Source organism: Uloborus diversus, chromosome 1, assembly GCF_026930045.1.
Source record: "Uloborus diversus isolate 005 chromosome 1, Udiv.v.3.1, whole genome shotgun sequence".
NCBI lineage: Eukaryota > Metazoa > Arthropoda > Arachnida > Araneae > Uloboridae > Uloborus > Uloborus diversus.
In genome coordinates, this window is record NC_072731.1 from 271,871,636 (window position 1) to 271,898,320 (window position 26,685).

At 35.6% G+C, this 26,685-nt stretch overlaps 1 protein-coding gene across 1 annotated transcript in view; it reads left to right on the top strand.

Moving 5' to 3' along the window:
* The first annotated feature begins 1,130 nt into the window (after positions 1–1,130).
* LOC129227600 (sine oculis-binding protein homolog B-like) overlaps positions 1,131–26,685 on the top strand; it is a 34,849-nt gene continuing 9,294 nt past the window's right edge. The window contains exons 1-2 of the mRNA XM_054862189.1: positions 1,131–1,206; positions 13,659–13,773. Coding sequence (XP_054718164.1) covers positions 1,189–1,206; positions 13,659–13,773 — 133 coding nt within the window. The 5' untranslated portion in view covers positions 1,131–1,188. The remainder of the gene's footprint in view (positions 1,207–13,658; positions 13,774–26,685) is intronic.

Here is a 26,685-nt window from a genome sequence, read left to right on the forward strand (position 1 = left end):
CCAAATTTGTTGAATCAGAATTAAAATAAACTGTTCAAAAAAGATGTGCTCCAAATTTCATTATTTTACCTTTATCAGTTGACTTATAAGAGTCTGAATGCACAAAATGGGGGAAAATTGCATCATATAGAAAAACGAGTTTAATGTTTTAAGGTATCGGACTGCCTTAAAATCGACATTTTCGATGAAATATTCGTAATTGGTTTTTATGGTTTCATTTTGTAGTCTGATTCATTAGCTTTCCAAAACTGTCTTAGTTTTTACTCTACGTGAATTACAACTGGAGTTATAGCTGTATTATTAAAAAGTCGTTCAATGAACTCCAGACCGGAAGTTGCATTTTAATGCGTTTTCTGAAGAACGATATTTTTGAAGAAAGCTGTCTACTGCAACAATGATATCTCAAAAAGTTATTCGAGCATTGATAAGAAATTTTCTGAGATAGTTCTTTGTAATGTGCTTGATGTTTTCCTCTAAAAGCTAAGATGAATTTCATTATTAAGTAATATTTTCATGCGGATAAGTTTAAACAAAGGCGTTTGTTTACGAAAAAATACCAGTGCTGGAACTTTGTTCGGCTATATTTCAGTACTTTTTTAAAAAATAATAAAACTTTTAGAGCAAAACACACATTAATGTCATACAAATGTATTACTACGAGGGTTTGTGTGTGAATAGAAACAAATTTTGTCCATAGCTGTTAGCGTAAGACACGTTTTTTCGCTATTTTTCTTAATATTTGTCAATTTTTTTAAAAAAATAATATTTTAAAATCTTGTTTAAACATTTTTTTCATAGTTTTGGAACATATGTAGCTAAAAAATAACATTTAAAGAAATGTCCAGGCAATTTTTCAAAGAAATGTCTTCGAACACAGTCGGATATACCTTAAATTTAAATGCGATTTCAGTTAAATACATGCAACAAAATATACATGCAATAATTATACCTTTCGTGCTAATTAGGATAGAAACAAGATTCAAACTTCCTTTTGAGCAGAAAAAAAAGGAATTTTTTTTTTAATATGATAAAAAAAATGCAACATTTGACGATTTTTGTGTAACTTGAGAACGATTGGAGGTCGTAGAGTTTCGGAACACATCCACTCAGAGCGCAACGAGCGGGTGACGACACCAACACCAGTTTCTCTAAGAATCGGTGTCAGTCCACCTCCCTTCGGAGTCGGAGATGGCAGACGATCTGCAGGTGAGTTCACTTTAGCGACTCTTCTACGAAAATACCGTCCTAACTTTTATTTTGCGCGAATAATGGGTGAATGATGTACGGGAAAGAGGGGAAAATTCTTTGAAATGAAATGTGTGCGGCATGAAAAACATTTTTTTTTTTTTTTTTTTTTTTTGAGCAATCACGATTGCTTATTGTTCTCTCTCATTTGACTGTTTTGATGTCCTATCATTTTATTTTCCCACCGCCACCCTCCGCATATGTGTTTGTGTCTATGTGCAGACATGAATGTGTGTATGTGTAGGTGTCTGTATGTATGCGTGTGTGTGTATGTGTAGGTGTCTGTATGTATGCGTGTGTGTATGTGTAGGTGTCTGTATGTATGCGTGTGTGTATGTGTTTGTGTATGTGTGTGTGTAGTTGTGTATGTGTGCACGTGTGTTTAGGACATGGATGCAAAACATTTTTTTTTTTTTTTGAGCAATCACGATTGCTTATTGTTCTCATTTGACTGTTTTGATGTCCTATCATTTTATTTTTCCACCGCCACCCTCCGCATATGTGTTTGTGTCTATGTGCAGGCATGAATGTGTGTATGTGTAGGTGTCTGTATGTATGCGTGTGTGTATGTGTTTGTGTATGTGTGTGTGTGTGCGTGCGTGCGTGTCTGTGTAGTTGTGTATGTGTGCGCGTGTGTTTAGGACATGGATGCAAAACATTTTTTTTTTTTTTTTTTTTTTTTGAGCAATCACGATTGCTTATTGTTCTCATTTGACTGTTTTGATGTCCTATCATTTTATTTTTCCACCGCCACCCTCCGCATATGTGTTTGTGTCTATGTGCAGGCATGAATGTGTGTATGTGTAGGTGTCTGTATGTATGCGTGTGTGTATGTGTTTGTGTATGTGTGTGTGTGTGCGTGCGTGCGTGTCTGTGTAGTTGTGTATGTGTGCGCGTGTGTTTAGGACATGGATGCAAAACATTTTTTTTTTTTTGAGCATTCACGATTGCTTATTGTTCTCATTTGACTGTTTTGATGTCCTATCATTTTATTTTCCCACCGCCATTCTCTGCAGCATCACCGTCGACCGACTCCTCACGATGCTGCTCCCGTAGCGAAAGCCGTCTCCAGGTTGCGTCCATGTCCTACACACACGCGCACAGATACACAACTACACACACACGCACGCACACACACACAAACACACACATAAACCTACACACACCTACACCTACACACACGCACGCACACACACAAAAACACATATACACACATAAACCTACACACACGCACGCACACACACAAAAACACATATGCACACATAAACCTACACACACCTACACACAAACACATACACACAAATACACCTACACACACACACCTATGCAAACGCATTCATACGGACACCTACACATACACACACACAAAAACATACACACAACTACCCACACATTCATGCCTGCACACAGACACAAACACACATGCCTACACACAAACACACACGCCTACATACACACACTCGTGATTGCGAAAAACATAATTTGAATTCAAGATGTCAAAATTCAAATTAATTTTTTTTGAGATCTCAGAGGCTCACTTTTTTACCATCCAGAATACGAAAAGTTTAGATTTTCAGTGCGGCGCGGTTCATGTGGTTCAGTTCAATAAGAACCAAGATTTTAGAAAAGAGAAAGAAATATATATTGCACTTAAAACACTTCAAATCCTGAATCTATACTTAAATGGCCGATCCACAGAGAACGTGCACTTTGCTCCGCACGTGAAAGCTCGTCTATTTCATTTGGGATAATAATTTAAACGGAAAAATCACAAACGTAAGTGTTATTTAATGTCTGAAATATGGATATTCAAAGTTTCATCCAATTTAAATATTAACATGACTGCTTATACAGTCATGTACACACCGTTATAACGCCGACCTATTTGACGCAATTCTCTATAAACCGCACAGCTTTTCAGAAGTAAACAATAGGTTTTGAAGTTTAAGAAATCCCTCTGTTTTGCTTTGCAAACATAAAAATTATCAGGCAAATTAAATTTTGAGACAGTTTTTCATCTTTCCATCTTAATTCAAAGCTTTTAAATTGAAAATGGGTACTCATAGTAAACAGAATATACCAGATGGCTCTCGAAAATGCAGCTGTTATGCAAACCATGAAGCTAGCAGAAGTGCAGGATAATGCACTTTCTTTTAATTGTGAAACATATTTATTTGTGAATGACTCATTGTAATACTGGTGCTTTAACACTCATTGCAGATAAAACTCACTCTGAAGTGCTAATATATAGGTATATTTTGAATATTGGTTTCAAAATTTGTGAAATGATCTGTATAATGCAAAAACCTGTGTAACGCAAAAGCTCCGGTCCCGAGGTGTGCGCTATAACGGTCTTCTACTGTAATCAGTTCCCATGCTTCCCATTTCTGATCGCAGTTAATTAACTACGAATTAGTTAGAAACCGCTCAGAAAGGTTAACCTACAGGAAAGTGGTAATGTTGATGGCATGTAGGCAATATTCTACAACGAGTCCCTTTATCAGCTGGGACAAATGTTAAGTGTTCGTCTGAAAAGGCGGTGCATACATAACAGCAGTGGTTTTCTTTTTTTTTTTTTTTTTTTCTCGTGTTGGAAATAGTTTAGGAGTTGCAGGACCGACTCTAGTAGTTCTGCCGCTCCAGGCGATATTGACACGTGCCCCCCCCCCCACACTGAATAATCTTCTATATATATATAAATGAATGTTTGTCTGTATGTCATCCATAAACTCAAAAAGTACCCGGCAGATTTGGCTGAAACTTTCACCGTTTGTTATTTTTGGTACTGGGAATGTTTATAGACCAGTTGGAAAAAAATCCGATCTTTTTTATTCCAATTTAAGTCACAATCCATTGGATGAATACGAATAAAATGCAGAAATGAATTCGCGTGAAAGATCTCATTGATAAGAAGTTAGCCATTTTTCTTGAGTTTGAACAAATAAATTCTTTCTTTATTGTTTTATGGCTTTTTATGCAACGGGGGGATTTAAAACTTTTTTTTATTTGATGTTTTTAGCGATGGATTGATCTTGCAAACTGCGTGAGTACAAAAGTTGAGTAGAGTCACTTGATACCTGGACCGATTATTATGAAAAGTGCTATATATATATATGTATTTTTCCACGGAGAAGGTGCATAATAGGCTCATTGAAGCCACTCGCCACCAGGTGGCACTGCAGAGTAGCAACTTCTGCCCCGTTCAACCGATTGTCATGAAAATCAGTATAATGATGTATTTTTTTGTTGGCGTAGCAACGCGCGTCGGGTACAGCTAGTATTCGATACAACCGCAATACTAACTGAGTAACCAAAACTCTTTCTTCAAACTTAAAAACTCCTCCGCCCACCTTCAGCTTTGTGTTTATTCTCAAGTACAACAGCGGCGGCTAAAAAAAAAAAGAAAAAACGTGAACCCCATTAAATGTTATGAAAGAAGGTGGACTGTGTCCACTCCACTTTCGTCACTTCCCGCGAAGGAATTCTGCGATTAATGTTTTGTGGCTACAAAATAACCGTAATTATGTGGGACTCAGATGCATATGAAAACGCCATAGACTAATAATAAGTATAGACCGAGCTGTGGCAACCCTTTTGATGCTCATAAACCAAACCATGTGACTAGTGGATATCTTAGCAACAGATCAACGCCCGTGAGAAATAAAAAAAAAAATTGCGTTAACGTAATACGTTTACGCCATTACGTTCACGCCAACGCTGACGTAACAGGTTCAAATGAAATAAAAGTTATTGAAAACTGTGATCAAAAACTAATTACTAATGTCAAAATAATGCATAACTAAAAGAGAAACAGTTCAATCCCTGCACCTGGAAAAAATTATAATGAAAACACATTACATCTCAAAATACATGTCGAGTGCCAAACTATGGATAATCCTGCCATCTAGCAACCATGCCGCCAAAGCTTTCGCCGAGCCTCCCACTAGTCACATGATGTATCCATGAACCAATTTTTTCGTCAGCAACTCTGGGAAAGCTCGGTCTACTCTTATTATTATTCTACGGAAAACGCAGACCCTCAATATTTAAAGTTCTGCATGCCTTAGGGGTCAAAGGACCTATATAACCATCAAAATTTTCGACTTTCTGGAAAAAATATATGTTATGCGTATTTTAATTCTGAACAATTTGACATCTTATTATACATTATTCAAGTTTACACAGTATATATACGCGAATACAATACTTCCTTTTTTGTAAAAGGAAGTAATAACACTGACAACAATGACTTTTCCACGTCATTTGTGGGACTCGAACCTATTTCGTTCTATATGCGCTTCGGCCCTCGGGTCCACTGATCTGAAGAAACACAGCGCCGATTTCAAGACTCGGGGCAGAAGGTTTGCCGATTGAAACTCCGAATTGCACCGAATGCTTATCATTTTGCCGAATCGTCAGACAAAAAAGGACCTTTTTGGTACCTGTCCACTGGCAGGGCCTGATTACCACACAGGCCGGCTAGACCTACACCTGGGGCCCCCCATCTTCCCAAGGAGTCCCAAATTACTCAAAGATTTATGCACAGTATTGCAACTATATGAAAAATACATGTATTTCCGAAATAAAAAAAAAAAAAAAATTGACTTATTGATTGGAAAAAAAAATTCTCTAAAGGGGATTTTTTATTCATTCTGCCAGTAACGAGATTCTTTTGTCCAATCAGGAGGGGCCCCGAACGGCAGTGGCCCACACAAGGGAGGGGTCCGGACCCCTCCCATAGGTCTTGCTTTCTTTCCGAATGATTATGATTCTATGCATTTTGTACGTAGAATAATTTCAAACAAAGGTAACAATACTTTCAGTTGTTATAAGTGAAATAATAAAATCCTCATGCCAAAAGATTTTTTTAAATGTTGTGCTCTTTTTCTATAACGAATTGCTTGTAAGATGCGGAATGGTGATTATAAATGAATGCACCGCAATAACCGTGTTTTTAGTTTTGTAATTACAGAATAAAATGAGAGTCTATGAAATTGAATCCATTTTTTAATTATAAGAAAACTAAAAGCATAAATTATTTTGCTCTCTGGTTATTTTTTTAAAGTATATTTCCTTAAACAATGCTAATTCAATTTCAATGGTTTATTTTTTACTGTTTTTCATTCCCGCGAATCGATAAAATCAAGCCAATATATTTGACGGCACATTGGGGTATGATAGGAGAATAAGGCTTTTGATCTTGGACACTCCCTTTACAAAATTCCTGTCTGCGCCACTGCCAAACGGGTATATGATCTGAATCAGTGGCGTAGCCATGGGGGGGATAGGGGCCAGAACCCCCCCCCCCCCCCATGAGCCCCAAAAAATCATTTTTCAGTCGAACCTGAAGATTCGTTTATAATGTTAATTGTTTAATTGATAAAGAATAATATATATATATTTATATACATACATATATATATATATATATATACATATATATATATATACATACATACATATATATATATACATATATATATATATACATACATACATACATACATATATATATATATATATATATATATATATATATATATATATTATATATATATATATATATATATATATATATATATATATATATATATATATGTATATCGTTAGAGAGCCTAAGTGGAGCATAGATCCATCTATTATCCTCTCCAATTTGTAACCATTACGTAGTAGATAGAAAAAAATGAGTCAAAAAAAAAATTCTGAGAAGAACGAATTCTGAAATCTTCGGATAATCTACATAGAAAATAAGTACACATTTGAAAAAAGCAGACAAAATCCTATAAAATGACACTTTTTTCACTGAGATAGTAAGAAAAGGAATTAATTGAAAACAAGTTTAAAGTTGAAAGTAAATCTAACTTCCTTGGTAAAACCATCTATTTTGTATATTTCATAAAAATAATCAAACAGAAGTTCAACATTAAAGATGTAAGAATGCGCAGTGCAAGGGAGAAAGAAGAAAAAAAAAATCATCAAAAGTTTTTGCATTTTTGGGTAGAATTTAACATCTGATGAAGAAAATATAGGAGTTAGTGAGAGAATATAGGAAATATAGGAGAATATGTGGCAAATTTGGAAATATAGGAGAATATGTGACAAATTTGGAAATATAGGAGATATAGGAGGACTATGAGCCCTGCGAACATCGTCGGATTTGTGTGCGAAATGGGATTGTGTTCGCCGAGAGAGGGGAACCCGACACCGGGTTATTTTGGGAGACTGTTTCGGAGGAGGATTCGAAACTCGGAGAGAACGACGGCTGCGTGACGTCTCGTCTCTCTTAGCTTCGCGCCGAGCAGAGCTCGTGTAAAAGATTCGCTGAACTCGCTTGCCTTGTCGCGAGAAAATGATGAACGCTCTTTTGAGCGCTCATCTTGCGGCGAGAAAGTGAAGGAAGCTCAAAACAAAAAAAAATCGTTCTCGTTTCTATTATGTTGAGTTTACAGGGTTCGTACTCAATTCCAGAAATAAAATGAAGGAGTTTTGGAGGAGTAAAATGAGATTTTGAAGGAGTACTAACAGGAGGAGTGTCTTATGTCGCACTTTTTTTTTAAACATGTCTCTTCCCCCTTGTCACAAAGAGTCACACTTTATCTCACTCCTCCTCTTGTCACATGTCATATTTTTTATAAACATATTGTTATAATAACTGCGCGATGTCACTTTTTGCCGTCCTGTCTCTTCCCCTTGTCCCAATTTCATGAGCCCCTCAAGGCACGACATCCCTCGTGGATGACTCATTTTACAATATCATAACTGCGATTTGCTACACAATTGTTTTTTACACAATCACTTAATATTGTACATCTGCTTACGTATTTTTAAAAATTTAAATAATACTTTCACTGACATTTGCAGCTGAGAGTGGGATGAAATTAAAAGCAATGATCATAAAACTTAAAAAAATGGCCAAGCACCATTTAAGCATGGTTTATTTCCTTTATGAAATGTCTTAATCATCTAATAATATTTTCAGTTTCAACTTTTACAACTCCTGTGATGAATTTGTAAATCACATCTTTATGAAAAAATAAATGTACGAATTACTAGTACATTAAAACTGCCCTTATACTTTCGCCATTGGGACAAAGTTAAGTTGTTTATCGAAGTACTTCAAGCTGCTATCATAGGAAAGACTATGTAGTCTTGAACTAAGAAAGAAGGAGTTAAAACCAAAATGCAGGAGTTTAAAGGGCCCTTCAAAAAAATTTCCTAAATGAAGGAGTATTGGAGGAGTTTTGAAGGAGCCTACGGACCCTGACACGAAATTTTTTGATTCAAAGCTCTCTTTCAGTTTGTTTAGAAAAAAAATGCTTCGCGTGATTTAATTTTGTCCAATCAGCAAACCGTCTCTTCGGTTTTCGTTTGCAAGGCTCACAAGGGGGTTCGTCTCCAAAGAGAGAGTATTTTGTGCGGCACTAACAAATCGCGTCTCTGACGACAAGCGAAGTGTTTGACGCACGCTCGGGAGGGAACAAAATCTTTTCCATTCATTTTCAGCGGGAAAGGATTTGAGCTTTCGGAAACAGACGCGTAGTTTTGAAGAGCAAGCGTCGAAACATTCAATTCTAATTTGAATAAACAAAACGATTAGAACGCAAACGTATGTCCGACTGTCCCGCCATTGAAATCAAATTACAGTAAAGCACCGTTTATACGTTTCTCTTTTATACGTTATACTTTCTTCTATATCTAATATATAGAAGAAAGTATTGGATTCGTGCAAATTTTCGAATTTCGAATTTTGACGGATTCGAACGTTTTGAGGTGTGCTGAATCCATTTCGACTATTTTTGGAAAATGTCTGTCTGTGTGTGTGTATGTGTGTGTGTGTCACGTCTGTGTGACCAGTTTTTTGTGGCCGCTCTACAGCAAAAACTACCGCATGAAATCGAACGAAATTTGGTACACATATGTGTCCCTATGTGAACTTGTGCCCATTGCTTTTTGGCGCGAATTCCTCCAAGGGGGGGTGGAGCAATGGGACGTTTTTGAGTTACGCGTGATTGCTATTCCTCAGGAAGTAACTGGCGGAATCAAACAAAATTTGGTCCATATGTTGCCAGTAACAGGAACAGGTGCTGATTCAATTTTGATGTCAATAACTCAAACGGGGGTTCAGCTATAGAACGTTTTTTGTCGTCAATTGTGACTGCTGTATCTCAAGAAATAACGAACGGAATCAAACAAAAAATTTATCGGCAAGTAGCCCTTAGTGGGTATAAGAACTGATTTTATTTTTGTGTTAACAGCTAAAAACGGGGTAGCGCAATCGCCCGTTCTTTTTTTCCATTGTGAGTACCCTATCTCAAGAAGTAATGCTACGTTCTGGTTGAAATTTGGAATATATGTGAATCAATATGTAAACAGGCTTTGGTTCAATTTTGACACCAATCGCTCCAAGAGGTGTTGATTTTTTTTTTTTTCGAATAAAAATAGTTTTATTAATGCAACAATAAGAAAGATAAATCGTAATAGATTGTCTTCCGCGCATTTCTCGTGGTTTTAATTGTATGGAAATGATCGGAAATATTATCTCAATGATTTAAAATTTTTAACTGTTGCCATCTTATGTTTGTTAACAAATAAAATATTTGTAATTAATTCAAGCAAGGCTTTTAAAATAACTCTCAATTTTCGCTCTTGGCTTTGCTTTTGCAGTAATTCAGACATTGGGATGGTCGTCAAGTTTTTGCATGTGTCATTTTGTTTTTGTTGGGAATATTGCTTCCTCGTCAAGCATGGGGAGGGATCAGAAAAAAAAAGAAGAATATATGGCCACAACATACTAGTTTAATTTGGTTCCTGCAGAGTTTAATACAGTGAAACCTGAATAAGTAGTCGACCGGTTAAGTGGTCACTCCGTTTAAGTGGTCGTTTTTCTTTGCTCCCGAAAAGGTCTCATTCACAGTAATGTAAAATGATCCTCCTTTACTGGTCTCCAAATTTCATTTTACCCGGTTAACTAGTCACTCAAAAGTTGTTTTTCTAAAATTCCTTCTCCTTATCGGATCTTAGAAAATAGTGTCGGACTTGTTTGATAGTCATTTTTCCTCGAAATCTCGATCCTCCGTTCTTGGTCGTTCAAAGCATACTTCTTGCTGTGACTCTGCCGAGTGCGAAGAGTATGAATCAAACTCCTTTCGGGCAAGACATACGAAATCTAATACCCGGAGAAAGTTTGTCAGTATTTAACATCCGTTCAAGGAACTACTGACACAGAATTTAAATCTTGATGTACGTTGGAAGAGATAGTTCTTTTCCGTAAGCAACAACTTCATAAGTCGACGTTGAAAGATTGTATTAATGTACCGTAACTACATTAAAAAAAAGTTGTTGTTATTTAGTAATAAAGTAACTGTCATTAGTATTTTTCCCCCCTTTTTAATATTTCCACTAATTTATAGACATCTACTGCCATTCATGAATAATATTTGTAAGACTTTTTTTTTCTTCCATAATTTCCCACTCCACATAAATAGTCACTCCGCTTAAGTGGTCAAAAATTTTTGGTCCCTTGAGTGACGACTTAACGAGGTTTTACTGTACATATTAATGTATCCAGCTATACGTTTTTTTCATTTGTACGCTTTTTCCATACAGTCCCTTCAGAAACGTATAAACGGTGTTTCACTGTATTTCTTACTCCTCTGGCTATTTATTGAGCGGGAAGTTCATTTGGATACCTTAATGGAAACGAAAAAAAAACTTCGCAGCGATGCCAGGTATTAAAATGGATTTTCGAAAATGGCTTGCCTATCGCAGAGACGTTGATCTTAATCTTAATCGTATTGGGAATATCTGGCATTGTTACTCTTTCACGCAAAAAATACTGAACGGATTTTAATGAAACTTTACAATGATATGCATCAAAATAACTCACAGGGTGGTTTTTGGCCCGTTATGGGGGGCAAAACCTCCCATAGAGGGCAAAAAAAACACCATTTTCATATCAATTCCCTAATCAAGGGGTGAAAAAAATACTTGCACATTTTAACCTTACGCGCCCATCGAAAGCTCTGATGTTTTTGCTGAAAATGGCACCTGTTCGAAATTTCTGAGTAGGATAAAAAACGAGTTATAGACCTTTTAGTTCCATGTTCCAAGGTTTTCCTCGACTAAATACAGTATTTAGTGTATCATCTCAACTCCCCGTCGATAGCGACAATTGTTGTATTGATGAATATTTTTGCTTTTCGTCTGACTGTTCAAAGTTTTTTTTTTTTTTTTTCTCAAATCAAATATTAAAGTAAAATTGTCGCACAAGATTGGCACATAATAAATGGATTTGGCAGATTAATCTTACTACTGTTATATTATATGTGAAAGTTTGTCTGAATGTATGCATGTCTGTTACTCTTTCACGCAAAGTTACTGAACTGATTTTAATGAAACTTTACAGTAATATAGCTTATGCATCAGAATAACACATAGGGTAGTTTTCGTCCCGTTATGGGGGGAATAACCCCCCACGACCTCGTGTCCCCTTTTCGGTGTGTGTCCGGAGGCAAGGCGCTAGGTGTGTGTAAAGCTGTTTAGCTTCTAAATAAATAAATAAATAAATAAATAATGTCAAGTGGTGCATGTTCAACAACCAGGCTTCAATTAGAGAAAAAAAATACAGTCAAGCCTCTATATATCGAACTTCCACATATCGAAATTTTCTATGTATCGAAATCCCAGCAAATTTCAATGTTCATTACATAGAAAAATTGTTTCTATATATCGAAAATATCTCTATATATCGAAAATTTTTTCGAGACAATCGTAGATTTTTTTTTCTACTTTAGACTTTGTCTTATGAAAAATGAAGGTTAGGAGAGAAAATTATGCTCGCTAAAGGTTGCTAAGAAACTCATAAGAAATCTAGGTTTGAGGGGTGTGTAGATAGGTCGTTGTTCCGTTCTGGAGTTCTTAAATTCCCTCAAGTTTATTTCAAATCTTAGTTGTAACCACTACCATTATAAAATCAGTTTCAAGGTATCCTTTTTGTCTGTTGATTATCATTCCTAGTCTTTTTAGTTTCAGTAAAAATCGTTCAAGTTAAGTAGAGTGATTTTTTTACTTTTCTCTCGATTACATTGTCAAAACGAAAATCCCCTCATGTTGCGGATCAAGTTGAACTGTCGAAGAATGAAGATGTGTGAAGGCACAAAAATGTAATTTCTGTTAATTTTTCAATTATTAACTTTTGTTTAATCCGATGCTCGTACAAATTAGAAATTGGGTTTCATGCACGAAAATTAGCTTTAATTTTAATGTTTTAGGAGATTTTTATGACAAAATAAGATCGTTTCTATATATCGAAATTTCTATATATCGAATTTTTCCCCGGCGATTAGCTACTTCGATATATGGAGGTTCGACTGTACTGTAAAATTTCCCGCCAAAATAATCATTCTTAAAGAAAGAAAACGGCAAATCAAAAATTCCCGAATGAAATAAACGCTACCTTCCTGATCATCTTCTGCTGGCAGTACAAAAAAAAAATCTATAAAAGATATTTTTAACACCCGACACACAAAGGAAGGAGGTTATAGGTTTGACGTGTGTGTGTATCTGTGCATCAGTGTATCTGTATATCTGTGTGTCTGTCTGTGGCACTCTAGCGCCTAAACGAATGGACCGAATTTGAAAAGAAAAAAAAAAAGTTCGAAAGGAGGGTTGATCGAGACTGTTCTTAGCTAGGTTGCATCTTTGGATGACATTAATTAAAGAAGATATTAATCAAAAACCTCTAAAAGGATTTTCGCGATTTTTGCAGTGAAAACATAGTTAAAAATTTCAAAATTTAATATCAAAAGAAAGAGAATTTTTTTCCGCGTCTGATAGAATGTGTTTGGAACTTCCATGTTTCACAGAGTTCGAATTATAACCTTTTTACTTCCTTTTACAAACGAGCTGATGTGTGCGTCACATGACTTCCTTTTACTCCAATTTAATGTCATTTTCTCATTATTGGCAGTTTTAATGTGATTCAATAGTTTACTCTCTAAATATCAACAACAGTGGTCAAATAGAAACCAGATTACCAGATTTAAAAAAAAAATAAAATACTTACGACAAAACTTGGCGACTGGCGAAATATCAAGGGAGGGGCGATCGCCCCTCCCTTGAGGGATCCTCCACCGATAATTTTTCGAAAATGAAGTTCAAAAAACGCAAATTTAGACGAGTTTTATTGATGTTAGGAGACAGAGAAGTTTAGGTTCGAAACCATATCCCGGAACTGTTTCGGAATTGAGACACAGTTCCAAACCTCTGTGATCAGTATTTTTAAATCATACATAGTAAAAAGTAGTTAATAAAAATCTACCACCCCTCCCTTGAGAAATTTCTGGATCCGCCCTTGTGAGCGGGTAAGGTGAAGTGCGACATTTGTTAGTGACGTCTCATTTCTCCCCTCGCAGGACTTCGCAGCGACGACGATGAACGAGCTGTTGGGGTGGTACGGCTACGAGAGGCTGGACTCGCAGGGGGCGTTCCCCAAGGGGGAGGAGCCTCGCTCCGGATCGCCCGCAGAAGGTGAGAGAACCTTTTTTTTTTTCCCTTCGTCAAGGTCAACAACCACTGAAAAGCGTTTGCTTCAGCGGCGGATTTTCTACGTCCGTAAGAGTTATTTTCTGACACCAGTAATATAGAATTGAAGGAATTACTAGCAATAGCTATTAATTTCAACCAAGTACATTCCACAAATTTGCTTTAAATTGGACGAATACAGTCGAACCTTGATATCTCGAACCTCCTTATCTCGAAACCCTTGATGTCACGGAAATAAATTTACACCTGCATTTTCTTTAAAAACCCCAATGAATTTTCCATAGTTATCTCGAAATTTATTTTTCGAAACGCTTGATTTGTCGAAACTTTTACACAAAAGCCAGTTTCAGTTGTCGTTTTTCTTGGGCAATTTTTGTAGAAAAAACAGTTCCAGGGACCAGTTTTCATCTCTCTTCTTTGAAACTTTAATTAGGGGATTAAAGCAAGATAATAGGGGAGTGTTGGTATTAAGGGAGTGCTGTGTTTTCCCCAGAGTTTAGAATCTTTGTGCATTTCTCTCGAACATGTTGTCCACTTTGAGGAAAGGGGGTTGATTTTTCGCCCGTCAGATTTCAAGTGAAAACGGAAAATGCGTTCCTCATTTTCATCATTCTGCTTTTTCAACTCCTACAAAATGGCTATTGAAAACTTCTTTGAATGTGGGGAGCTACTAGTTGAAGATAAGAATTTTTAGGTAAAAAACCAAGTTGAAGTTGTTTTTCATTTCAAAATCTCTTCCTGTGCACTTTCGACAATTATAAAATTTCAAATCTAGTAAAATATTGAAGACTACTTTATTGATCGTGATTCAAAGTGGTCTCATATTACATATATAAATGCATATAGCGTACGTGTATGTAATTGTGAGAATTTCTAGTGTAATTTTTTCAAAACCTTGATAACTCAAAAACTCGATATCTCGAATTTTTTTCCTGTCTCGAGAGATTTGAGATATTGAGGTTGTACTGTATCTAGGTGCACGTTCCTTGGGAGTACCTGAGGCGGAGCGTCGCACCTCCCGTGTCTGTTGGATGGGATTGAGCCAGGGGCGGATCCAATCAGAATTCTAGGAGGGGGCCATTTGGAAAAATACGATGCTTTGCAAAACTTTTGAATTTTACGAATATTAATGTAGCCCACCTTTAATTAGAGCATTTTTTAGGGAATTTTTCACTACGCGACGCAAGTGTAGCATAAAGTCTGTAACCTTCCCAGTAATTTTCCTCTTTTCTTAACAAACGTGTGCATATGTCGTGGCCTCAAAGTGGTATTCCTGTAATCACTACTGTGTTTACAGCCTTCTGAGGCGACTGTATAGGACTTTTGATTTAAGAGGAAGCCGATATGATCCAACCGTAAGTATAATATCACTAACTCCGAAGTAAAGGGGGTCCGGGGGTTTCTCCCTCGTAAAATTTTCGAATTTGAAGTCTTAAAAACGTATTTCAGACGATCTTTGGTAATGTTAGGGGAGAAGAGGTCCGGTGGCGCTCCCCTGTCTATTTTTCGAAATAGTAGCTCTAAGAATGAAGTTTTAGACGATCTTTGATGACGTCAGAGGGAGGAGAGATTTGAGGGCCCATCTAAAAATTTTTCTGATTTGTAGTCTTAGAAATTCATTTTAACTGTCTTTCGTAACATTAAAGGCTCGGGTGCAACTCCCCCCCCCCCCATGAAAAATTTTACGAAATTAAAACCTTACAAATGCAAACATTATCTCCAATAATGTTAAGAAGAAGGAGGTTCGGGTTTTCTCCGGCGGATTTTTTTTTGCTATTGTAGAGCCAAAAACGCAGTTTTATACGATCTTTTCGAAATGATACCTGGAGGCGAAATTCGAGGGTTCACACCAAGAAAATTTTCTAATTTGTAGTCTTAAAAATGCATTCTATAATTATCTTTGGTATTGGTTAGGGGAGAAGAGGTTTAGAGTGCTTTCTTCGAAATTTTAGCTATAAAAAGGCTGTTTTAGACGATTTTTGGTGATGTTAAGGGGAGAAGAGGTTAAAAGGCCCATCCCAGGAAATTTTACTAATTTAAAGACTTCAAAACGCATTCTAGACTATCTTTAGTTTGGTTAAGGGTTAAAAAGATTCTGAGTTTCACTCCCAAAATTTTTCAAAATTGAACTTTTTAAATTGAAAGTGTAGGCACTCATGATTCATGAGTTACTTTTAGAAGACCAGCAATTTTTCGAAATTGGAGCACCAAAACGTATTTCTTGAAGATTTTCCAATGATGTTAGGGAGGGAGGAGTTCTTACCGGAAATATTTAGAAACTCAAGCGCTTAAAACAAAATTTAGGCCGATCTTGAATGATGTTGGAGAAAACGAGATGTGGGGGATCCTGTCCTGGAAACTTTTACAAATTATTTTTTAAAACGTGGTTTGTAGACGATCTTTTGTAGTACAGTGATCTCTCGCTTATACGCGACCTCTGTTATACGCGTTTTTCACTTATGCGCGTTTTTCTCACGGGCCCGGCCATCGATATAGGAAAACAATGTTAACTCTTGTTCATTGATACACGAAACCTAAAGTGCACCTTTCACTTATGCGCGATAAAAATTTTTATCGCGACTCCTCGATACGCTATGACAATGCTTGACCACGATTTTTAGGAACGTCAACCTTTTCGCATGTAACCCGTTCTCCCCTCTCGATGTCAATCACGAGACTAACTGCACCCCTAATTGCACACTTGTGCGAAAAAAAAGCGTTCTTGGAAACATTTTGAACATTAGAATAAAGGTGTGTAAAAGCATTCCAAGAGACATCAAGAAGGGCATAAATCTTCCGATAAGCAAAGCGTGATCAGGCGATTTAACTAAAACTAATTACTATTAACTAAAATTTTATCGCGCATAAGTGAAAGGTGCACTTTAGGTTTCGCGTATCAATGAACAAGAGTTAACATTGTTTTCCTATATCGCTGGCCGGGCCCGTGAGAAAAACGCGTATAACAGAGGTCGCGTATAAGCGAGAGATCACTGTACTACCAAAGATCGTCTACAAACCACGTTTTAAAAAATAATTTGTAAAAGTTTCCAGGACAGGATCCCCCACATCTCGTTTTCTCCAACATCTTTCAAGATCGGACTAAATTTTGTTTTAAGCGCTTGAGTTTCTAAATATTTCCGGTAGGAACTCCTCCCTCCCTAACATCATTGGAAAATCTTCAAGAATTACTTTTTGGAGCTCCAATTTCGAAAAATTGCTGGTCTTCTAAAAGTAACTCATGAATCATGATTGCCTACACTTTCAATTTAAAAAGTTCAATTTTGAAAAATTTTGGGAGTGAAACTCAGAATCTTTTTAACCCTTAACCAAACTAAAGATAGTCTAGAATGCGTTTTGAAGTCTTTAATTTAGTAAAATTTCCTGGGATGGGCCTTTTAACCTCTTCTCCCCTTAACATCACCAAAAATCGTCTAAAACAGCCTTTTTATAGCTAAAATTTCGAAGAAAGCACTCTAAACCTCTTCTCCCCTACCATTACCAAAGATAATTATAGAATGCATTTTTAAGACTACAAATCAGGAAATTTTCTTGGTGTGGACCCTCGAATTTCTCTTCCACGTATCATTTCGAAAAGATCGTATAAAACTGCGTTTTTGGCTCCACAATGGCAAAAAAAAAAAAAAAAAAAAATCCGCCGGAGAAAACCCGAACCTCCTTCTTCTTAACATTATTGGAGATAATGTTTGCATTTGTAAGGTTTTAATTTCGAAAATTTTTCAGGGGGGGGGGTGTTGCACCCGAGCCTTTAATGTAACGAAAAACAGTTAAAATGAATTTCTAAGACTACAAATCAGAAAAATTTACTTAGATGGGCCCTCAAATCTCTCCTCCTTCTGACATCATCAAAGATCGTCTAAAACTGCATTCTTAGAGCTACTATTTCGAAAAATAGACAGGGGAGCGCCACCGGACCTCTTCTCCCCTAACGTTACCAAAGATCGTCTAAAATACGTTTTTAAGACTTCAAATTCGAAAATTTTACGTGGGAGAAACCCCCGGACCCCCTTTACATCGGAGTCAGCGATATTATACTTACGGTTGGATCATATCGGCTTCCTCTTAAATCAGAAGTCCTATACAGTCGCCTCAGAACGCAGTAAACACAGTAGTGATTACAGGAATACCACTTTGAGACCACGATATATGCACACGTTCAGTGGCGCACACAAGGGAGGGGTCCAGGGGGTCCGGACCCCTCCCATAGGTCTTGCTTTTTTACCGATTGATTATGATTATATGTATTTTGTACGTAGAATAATTTTAAACAAAGGTAACAGTACTTTCAGTTGTAATAAATGAAATAATACAATCCTCGTGTCAAAAGATTTTTTTAAATGTTGTGCTCTTTTTCTATAGGGTCATTCCATGTCAATTCAACCAAGCCATGACACCCACCGACTCGGATTTTGATGAAACTTGGTGAGTTTAGTCCTTTTCTGTAGAAAAGTATCCACATCCATTTTTTCTCCTCAATCTGCTTTAGTTTTCATTTTACAGCCAGTCAAAATTTTGAATTTTTCGTATTTTCCAAACTATGACGATTCTGCTCGTTGATTGAAAATAATTTGTATTTCATTTATTTTTCAGCTAATTTTTATGAAAATGTACAGTAATATTAATGAAAGTATGAGGATTTCAGAAAAAAATATAAAAAAATTCTACGTAATATTTCAAAAGTAGAAAAAAATTATTTTTATAATTTTTTTTTCTAAAAGTATGAAATACGTTAATGTCAATATCAACCAAAGGGAATATGATAATCGAAAAAATTCCTTTTTCCTGATGATCTTAGATGTGTGTTCTGCCATTAAAAAAAATAAAATTAATGGCTTTTTCAGTTCTTTATATTTTTAGCTTAAAAATATATCTGCTTCATTGTTTTTTTTTTAAATTTAATTTATTTATTTTCCCACACTATTATCAAAAAAAAAAGGAATGTATTTAAAAATATAAATATTTTAATAATTTGCACATAAAATACTCTTAATTTTTATTTTAATTACAAAAATGCTATTTTTTTAAAAAATTCATTACATAGTACACTAGTGCAGCCAGAAATAAATTCTGGAGGGGGGTTTTGGACGAAAAATACCTACTGGAAGGGATCTTTTGATTAACAGTACCTTCTGCAGGGGATTTCTTGATCAAAAGTATCTTCTGAAGGGGGATTTTTTCATCAAAACAGTCCTTTCGTATGCAGAAACTACTGCATTTGAATACGCATGTATGTTAAAACCAATGCCTGTGGGAGAATCTTAAAAGTGTGTTCTGCCATTAAAAAAAAATTATAAAATTGATGGCTATTCCATTTCTTTTTATGTATGTATATATTTAAAACAAAATATTTTCAAAAAAAAAATTCATTTTCCAATTTGTTTACATAGCTGTATTATTTGCTGGAATAAAGAGCCTACAAACACAATTTTTAATGTATTATTTTATTAAACATACAGCATCTGTGAAATCAGCCTGTTATTCCTATTATTTACAAGATATTTTTTTATTCACTTTTTTTCTGAAATATTGATTTAACTTAAATGTTTTTCCAACTTCTTTATGTATTATGATGATTAATATTTTATTACCTTTTGCAGAAATTCAAACTTTTTCAGAAATATTTTGTGATGCAGACAAATAGTTTGAATTCTTGTTCTGATTCAGTGCGTAACTTTAGGAAAAATTTGTTCATCTTCAGATAAATCATTAACTTATGTGCTCCATAACTAAATTTGTGACAATGAGTTAATGTCAACTCTCCCACACTATACTTATCTTCCATTTTTCTTACTAAAACAGGTAAACATAAGCAGCTCTAAGCACACAGAACATCTAAATGCATTTTACTGCAATAGGAATTAAAGTATCTCAAAGTTTGAATCAGATATCTGACAGTTTCAGTCTCACTTTATGTTCAGCATTTAATTTGCTTCTCTGTGTGTGGGAAAATCCTTTTTGCGCCTTGAAACATTAATCAAAAGGGGATATCAAATTTAAAAAAGTTTTTTTCTAACTCAACAGTATATTTATTTGTAACATTGAATCAGATGGCAATTAAGGAATTGTTTTAGAAAATATCCTTTAGAAACTCTCAGTTTAACAATATAATCCTTTTTCCTGCAATAAAACTAGAACAGTCATTAAGTTTATAACTTCTTGTACAGGACTATGAGTCTTGCTGTTTGGTAGGAATATACGTCGCATAATTATCATTTGACTGCAATTTCGAGTTTGAGTGCTTAAGAATTTTCTTTTATTTTTGAAAAACAATAGAACTGCTTTAATAATTAGATATTTAAAAAAGGGTTTTTTTTTTATCATCAAACATATTTGTATGTCCACTTGTTAAGAGAAACTCCATCTGAACAAATTTCATGACCTCCTTTTATACATACACCACAAAGCAAGTTGCATAGTTTATTCCTTTGATTTTTTTTTTCTTTTTTTTAACTGTGTTATTCACATTGTAGCAAGTTTCACCCAGAAAATTTTTCTTAAGTAAAAATTTTTTTTCTCATCCCTGAGATGCATTTTTGGATTGCCAATCATTCCTTCTCTTTTTCATCATTAAAAGCTCATAGGAAATAGTTGCTAACAAACACAGCAACTCCTTATTCCACTTTAATAGTGAATGGCGTTCCCATATGCTCTATGTACTGTTTACATTAAGTTTAATCAAATTTTCCAATCAAAAGCTGCTGAGAAAACGAAAGTATTTATATGCTTTCATCTTCATGTACCTTGTATCCATAAGTGTTACTTCTTCAGCACTCTATGGAACCCCACGCCTTGCAAGAGACAAATGATGAGTAAACAGCACATGAATAATAAACTTCTGCCATTACAATACTATTTTTGAGAACCCCATTTCTACCCCTCAGCTCTCAAGAACCCCTAGGGGTTCGCAAACCACTGGTTGGGAAACATGTAGATGAAGAAAGATTTGTTTCACTTTCACAGTAGAACATTTCACAGGCTAGAAGAAAGATGAGAACACTTTTGAATAGGCTACTATGTCAGTGGCAAAGCAAAGGGCCCCCCCCCCCCCCCCAAAGTCATTGGTTTTAACATACATGCATATTTTAATACAATAGTTTATACATATGAAAGGACTGTTTTGATGAAAAAATCCCCCTTTCAGAAGATATTTTTTATCAAGAAATCCCCTTCAGAAGGTATTGTTGATCAAAAAACCCCTCCAGCAGGTATTACTGATCCAAAAAACCCTTCCAGTAGGAATTTTTGGTCCAAAAACCCCCTCCAGAAGGTATTTCTGGCTGCAATAGTGTACTATGTAATGAAATTTGTAAAAAAAAAAAATAGCATTTTTGTGACTAAAATAAAAATTAAGAGTATTTCATGCGCAAATTATTGAGATATATTTTTAAATGCATTAATTTTTTCATAATAGTGTGGGAAAAAATAAATTAAAAAAAAAAAAACAATGAAGCAGATATATTTTTAAGCTAAAAATATAAAGAACTGAAAAAGCCATTAATTATATTTTTTTTAATGGCAGAACACACATCTAAGATCACCAGGAAAAAAGAATTTTTTCGATTATCATATTCCCTTTGGTTGATATTGACATTAACGTATTTCATACTTTTAGAAAAAAAAATTATGAAAATAATTTTTTTCTACTTTTGAAATATTACGTAGAATTTTTTTATATTTTTTTCTGAAATTCTCATACTTTCATTAATATTACTGCAAATTTTCATAAAAATTGGCTGAAAAATGAATAAAATAGAAATTATTTTCAATCAACGTGCAGAATCGTCATAGTTAGGAAAACACGAAAAGTTGAAAATTTTGACTGGCTGTAAAATGAAAACTAAAGCAGATTGAGGAGAAAAAATTGATGTGGATACTTTTCTACATTAAAGGACTAAACTCACCAAGTTTTATCAAAATCCGTGTCGGTGGATGTCAAAATGCCATTTTTTTGGGTTGACTTGACGTGGAATGACCCTATAACGAATTGCCTATAAGACGCAGAATGATGATTATAAACGAGTACACTGTAATAAAACTATGTTTTTAGTTTTGTAATTACAGAATAATATGAGAGTCTCTGAACTTAAATCCATTTTCCAATTATAAGAAAAGTAAAAGCATAAATTATTTTGCTCTCTGGTTATTAATTTAAGTATATTTCCTTAAACAATGCTAATTCAACTTCAGTAGTTTATTTTTTACTGTTTTTCATTCCCGGGAATCGATAAAATCAAGCCAATATATTTGACGGCATATTGGGGTATGATAGGAGAATAAGGCTTTTGACCTTGGACCCTCCCCTTACAAAATTCCTGTGTGCGCCACTGCACACGTTTGTTAAGAAAAGAGGAAAATTATTGGGAAGGTTACAGCCTTTATGCTACACTTACGTCGCCTAGTGAAAGATTCCCTAAAAAATGCTCTGATTAAAGGTGGGCTACATTAATATTTGTAAAATTCAAAAGTTTTGCAAAGCATCGTATTTTTCCAAATGGCCCCCTCCCAGAATTCTGATTGGATCCGCCCCTGGCTCAATCCCAGCCAATAGACATGGGAGGCGCGACGCTCCGCCTCAGGTACGCCCAAGGAACGTGCACCCAGATATTCGTCCAATTAAAAGCAAATTTGTGGAATGTACTTGATTGAAATAGGGAAGTTTTCGATTTTTCAATTTTATTTTTATATGATAGAGTAACACGTATGAACATCATAGGTGAAAAAATTTTTGCGATACGATAAGTAGTTTTTTTTAATTAATTTTTAAAGTTCAAGCGCTTGTGACGTCAAATGGCATAGGAAGTGACGTCATGCGCTCTTCCGATCCGGGAGAAGCCGAAGGTCACGCATTCGACGTCGAAGACGAAACGTAAAGGGCTCATCTCCTCTCGTTTCTGGAACATTAAACCTCTCATCCTCTCAGAAATATTCGAACATCCTCATTGATGTTACACGAAGAAGATGATTTAGATTGTGCTTTAACGAATCCGGTCTCCATAGTGTGTTCAAAAGGATTATTGAATTTCTAAAAGATAAAAATATCAGCGGGCTCAAAATGTCCCTAACGAAAACAAGGTATCTTCGGCGGAAGAATGCCCATTAGTGATCTGTGACGTAAGCTCGTGACGTTTCAGAAGAGCGCAGTTTTGCCCGTGGCTTTTTAAAAATTCATTAAAAATCAACCACGGTGTTTTAAAATTCGGCAATGGTGAATTTTTTAGTTTTGAGGGTCAATGAACAATATCCAATAGCCAAAATATGAACATTTAATAGGTTGCAACTTTCCTATTGTACACCTCACAGAGAACTGAAAATATTTTTCATTTTTCTGGAACTTTCAGGAAACAACGAAAGTTAATTTTCATCAAAAAATGTAATTACATATGTACTGCATTCTACGCGTACATTGTGTGACCATTTCATTTGATTACCTTTCCACAGTTTTCGGAAATTTGAAATGGGGTCTCAATTCGTTCTGCTGTACTACTCGGGTCTGAGAATCAGACAAATCGTTCTGCGAAGTGGCGGGAGAATAAGAAAGGGTCTCTTCGGAAAAAGAAGAAGAAGAGAAAAGAACTCGTCCTTGGCTCTTTGATATCAAAGGGACGGGACAATGCGTCGATTGGAGGTAATTACAGTCAGCGCCGGCGTCAGACGTCCCCCCAGTGGGGGGTACGTAATGGGGCCGCGGATTATCACCGCTTCCATTCAATTATTTCTCACTTCTGCTCGAACCAGGATTTTGTTTTCTCAACCCCAAAAAGGTAGACGCAGAGACGGTGATTGAACCATTTTACAACTCAGCGACTGATTCAGTAATGGAGCGAAAATGTTTTCAACGTACAATTTAAACGAATATTACTAGGTTCTCAGTCCAAGGTTGAAAACTTAGGGGTTATCCCCTTACATTTAGGGAGGAAATTTTAGAATGGGATTTTTTTAGGAGGATAAAATTTTTAGGGGTAAATTTAGGGGTTTAAATTTTAGGGTTTTATTAAGTACAAATGTTCTTCTTTTAGCTATGAAAATGCTATTTTTCGATTATTTCATGCATTTTTTTACTAACATATACTTTTTGAGCCTTTGTAACCATTGGTTTTGATCTGGAATGACATAAAAATGACTTTATTCCACTCAGCAACGAAAAACAGCAATGGTCACGTGATCTTTTAATCCTATGTGTGACGTCACAGTTAAAGGATCACGTGACTTTCTGACGTCATATAGGGGTTTTATGAGTTGAGTTTAGGGGGAATTATTTTTAGGAGTTGGCAACCTCAAACTCTGTCTCAGTCAAACAATATGGACTGCTGTTATTAAAAGAATGCCGTTCTCTGGAAATTGTGATTCTTTTGCTCATTCAAAGAACCCTCTCGTAAAACGGACACCACATGGATATGGTATGTCACATACACTTGATGCATACAAGCGGCGCGTATGATTCAAAATTCCGGCACTCACTATATATATATATATATATATATATATATATATATATATATATATATATATATATATATATATATATATATATATATATATATATATATATATATATATATATATATATATATATATATATATATATATATATATAATATAAAACAAGAGATACAATTTAAGACAATTTTAAAATAGAAATTCAAAGAAATTGAAAAAATCAACGACATTAAAAAAACTGAAAGAATAAATACAAAAGTGTACCGTAATGCCGGCGCAAAGCTGCTAGAAACAAAAACAGTACAAACATATTCACACAAACAGTCAAAATACAAATGAAAAAGCAAATGAAAAAAGCGAGAACATCAAAATGGAAAATGTTCACCTTTTTCATTTTCCATTTTGATGTTCTCGCTTTTTTCATTTGCTTTTTCATTTGTATTTTGACTGTTTGTGTGAATATATATATATATATATATATATATATATATATATATATATATATATATATATATATATATATATACTAGCTGTACCCGCACGGTGATGCCTGCGCAAAGAATTTAAAAGCCCCCCCTCCCGAAATGACTAAGTGTAAATATATGATTGGAGAAAAAAAGGCCTTTTGTTGAAAACAAGCGTTACACTCAAGTAAAAAAAATGGAACAAGAAAAAATATATTTTTATATTTCTAATGTACAATGTATAACATTTGTTTAAAAGGAGAATTGGTACAGTAAAATGAAATACGGTGGGAGCACGAAATGAGGGGGCGGCGTAAGGCTTAGCGTTTTATTGCAATGATTCTCAATTTTTCCCTAGTGTTCGAAAATATTCCTCTCTCTAAAACATTGGTTTCCCTTGTATCATTTTGAAGTAGATACAAATTCTGAGAACTTAGTGAATGGTAACTTATGAGAGAAATGTTTGATTTCTGAAATTCCATTAGTTTTAGCGTCTGATGATCCTAGGCACGACATGAGAAACTTACTGTTTGACCACGGATTGTATGGAATTGGCAAACATCCAGTGAAGGCGACTCCATCTGAATGAGGGGGAAAATAAAAATTTCCGCTCATTTGAACGAGACTCTGCTTAATTTAGAGGCTAACATACATCTGCAAAAGCTGACATCCCTGAAAACTAATGGATGCTTCCATTTCCGCGTGCAAACCGGGTGTTTGCCTTTCCATACAATCCGTGGTTAGACAGTAGCTCTTTTTCTGGATAGGCCTAACCTCTGTAAACAATCCTCAGTTATGAAGCAGGCTTGGCTGCCAGGGTCGACAAAATTGCAACTCTCCAGAAGAATGTATTACCTTGATGATTGCAGTACACAATAATACCTGCCCATGATGGTTAAGGTCAGAAACACAACAAGTTATATATTCAGTAAATTACCGCCCCATAGCCAGGGCTAAAGCAGAAATACATGAAATGCACCGCCAGCTCAGTCATTTCCAGCCGAGGACTGCAGTTTCGTGCTCATTAGCACTCATCGGCCAGGCATAGGAAAGTGACTGAGCTGGAGATGGAAAACCTCTTATGGAAGCCAAGAGGGCCAAACAAACTGGTAGCTAATGTAGAATTAGCACAGACCAGCCGAGTGACCGAAGCAGTGGTTCGGTTCAGCTCGAAAATTGATGGCAAGGCAACATGAAATACACCGCCAGCTCAGTCATTTCCAGCCGAGGACTGCAGTTTCGTGCTTATTAGCACTCATCAGCCCTTGCCATCAATTTTCGAGCTGAACCGAACCACTGCTTCGGTCACTCGGCTGGTCTGTGCTAATTCTACATTAGCTACCAGTTTGTTTGGCCCTTTTGGCTTCCATAAGAGGTTTTCCATCTCCAGCTCAGTCACTTTGCTGTGCCGGGCCGATGAGTGCTAATGAGCACGAAGCTGCAGTCCTCGGCTGGAAATGACTGAGCTGGCGGTGCATTTCATGTACAAGAAGTTATAGGCGCAGAAATATTTTCATGCATCGATGAGCTCCGATTTTGTTTTGATCGCCGTGGGATACATAGCTGTTGATTGCGGAACAAATACCTTAGCACTGGCTGATGACGTATTCGAATTACTCGCACCTTGATGATTAACTTCGGAGTTGTTCTGAGACTGATTATAATGAGGCACGGTGTGATGATTTGTAGCACATTTTTTTTTACGTTCATAAACACTCTTACATCGCGATACTATGTGTTTTGAAAGGAAACAATTGAAGCACACATTATTTTTCTTCACAAAATTAACACGGTCTTGTACCACTTAAATTCAAAAAATTTATTACACTTAATTAAGGGGTTTAAGGTCTCTTAACCTTCAAAATTTTCAATTTTCTGGAAAAAAAAAATATTTTTCAAGTTATCGTAAAAATGCGTAACCTCTCCCCGTAGAGATTTATGTTAACAGCAGCTCTTTAAGCGTCTTTTTCTCGGGTTG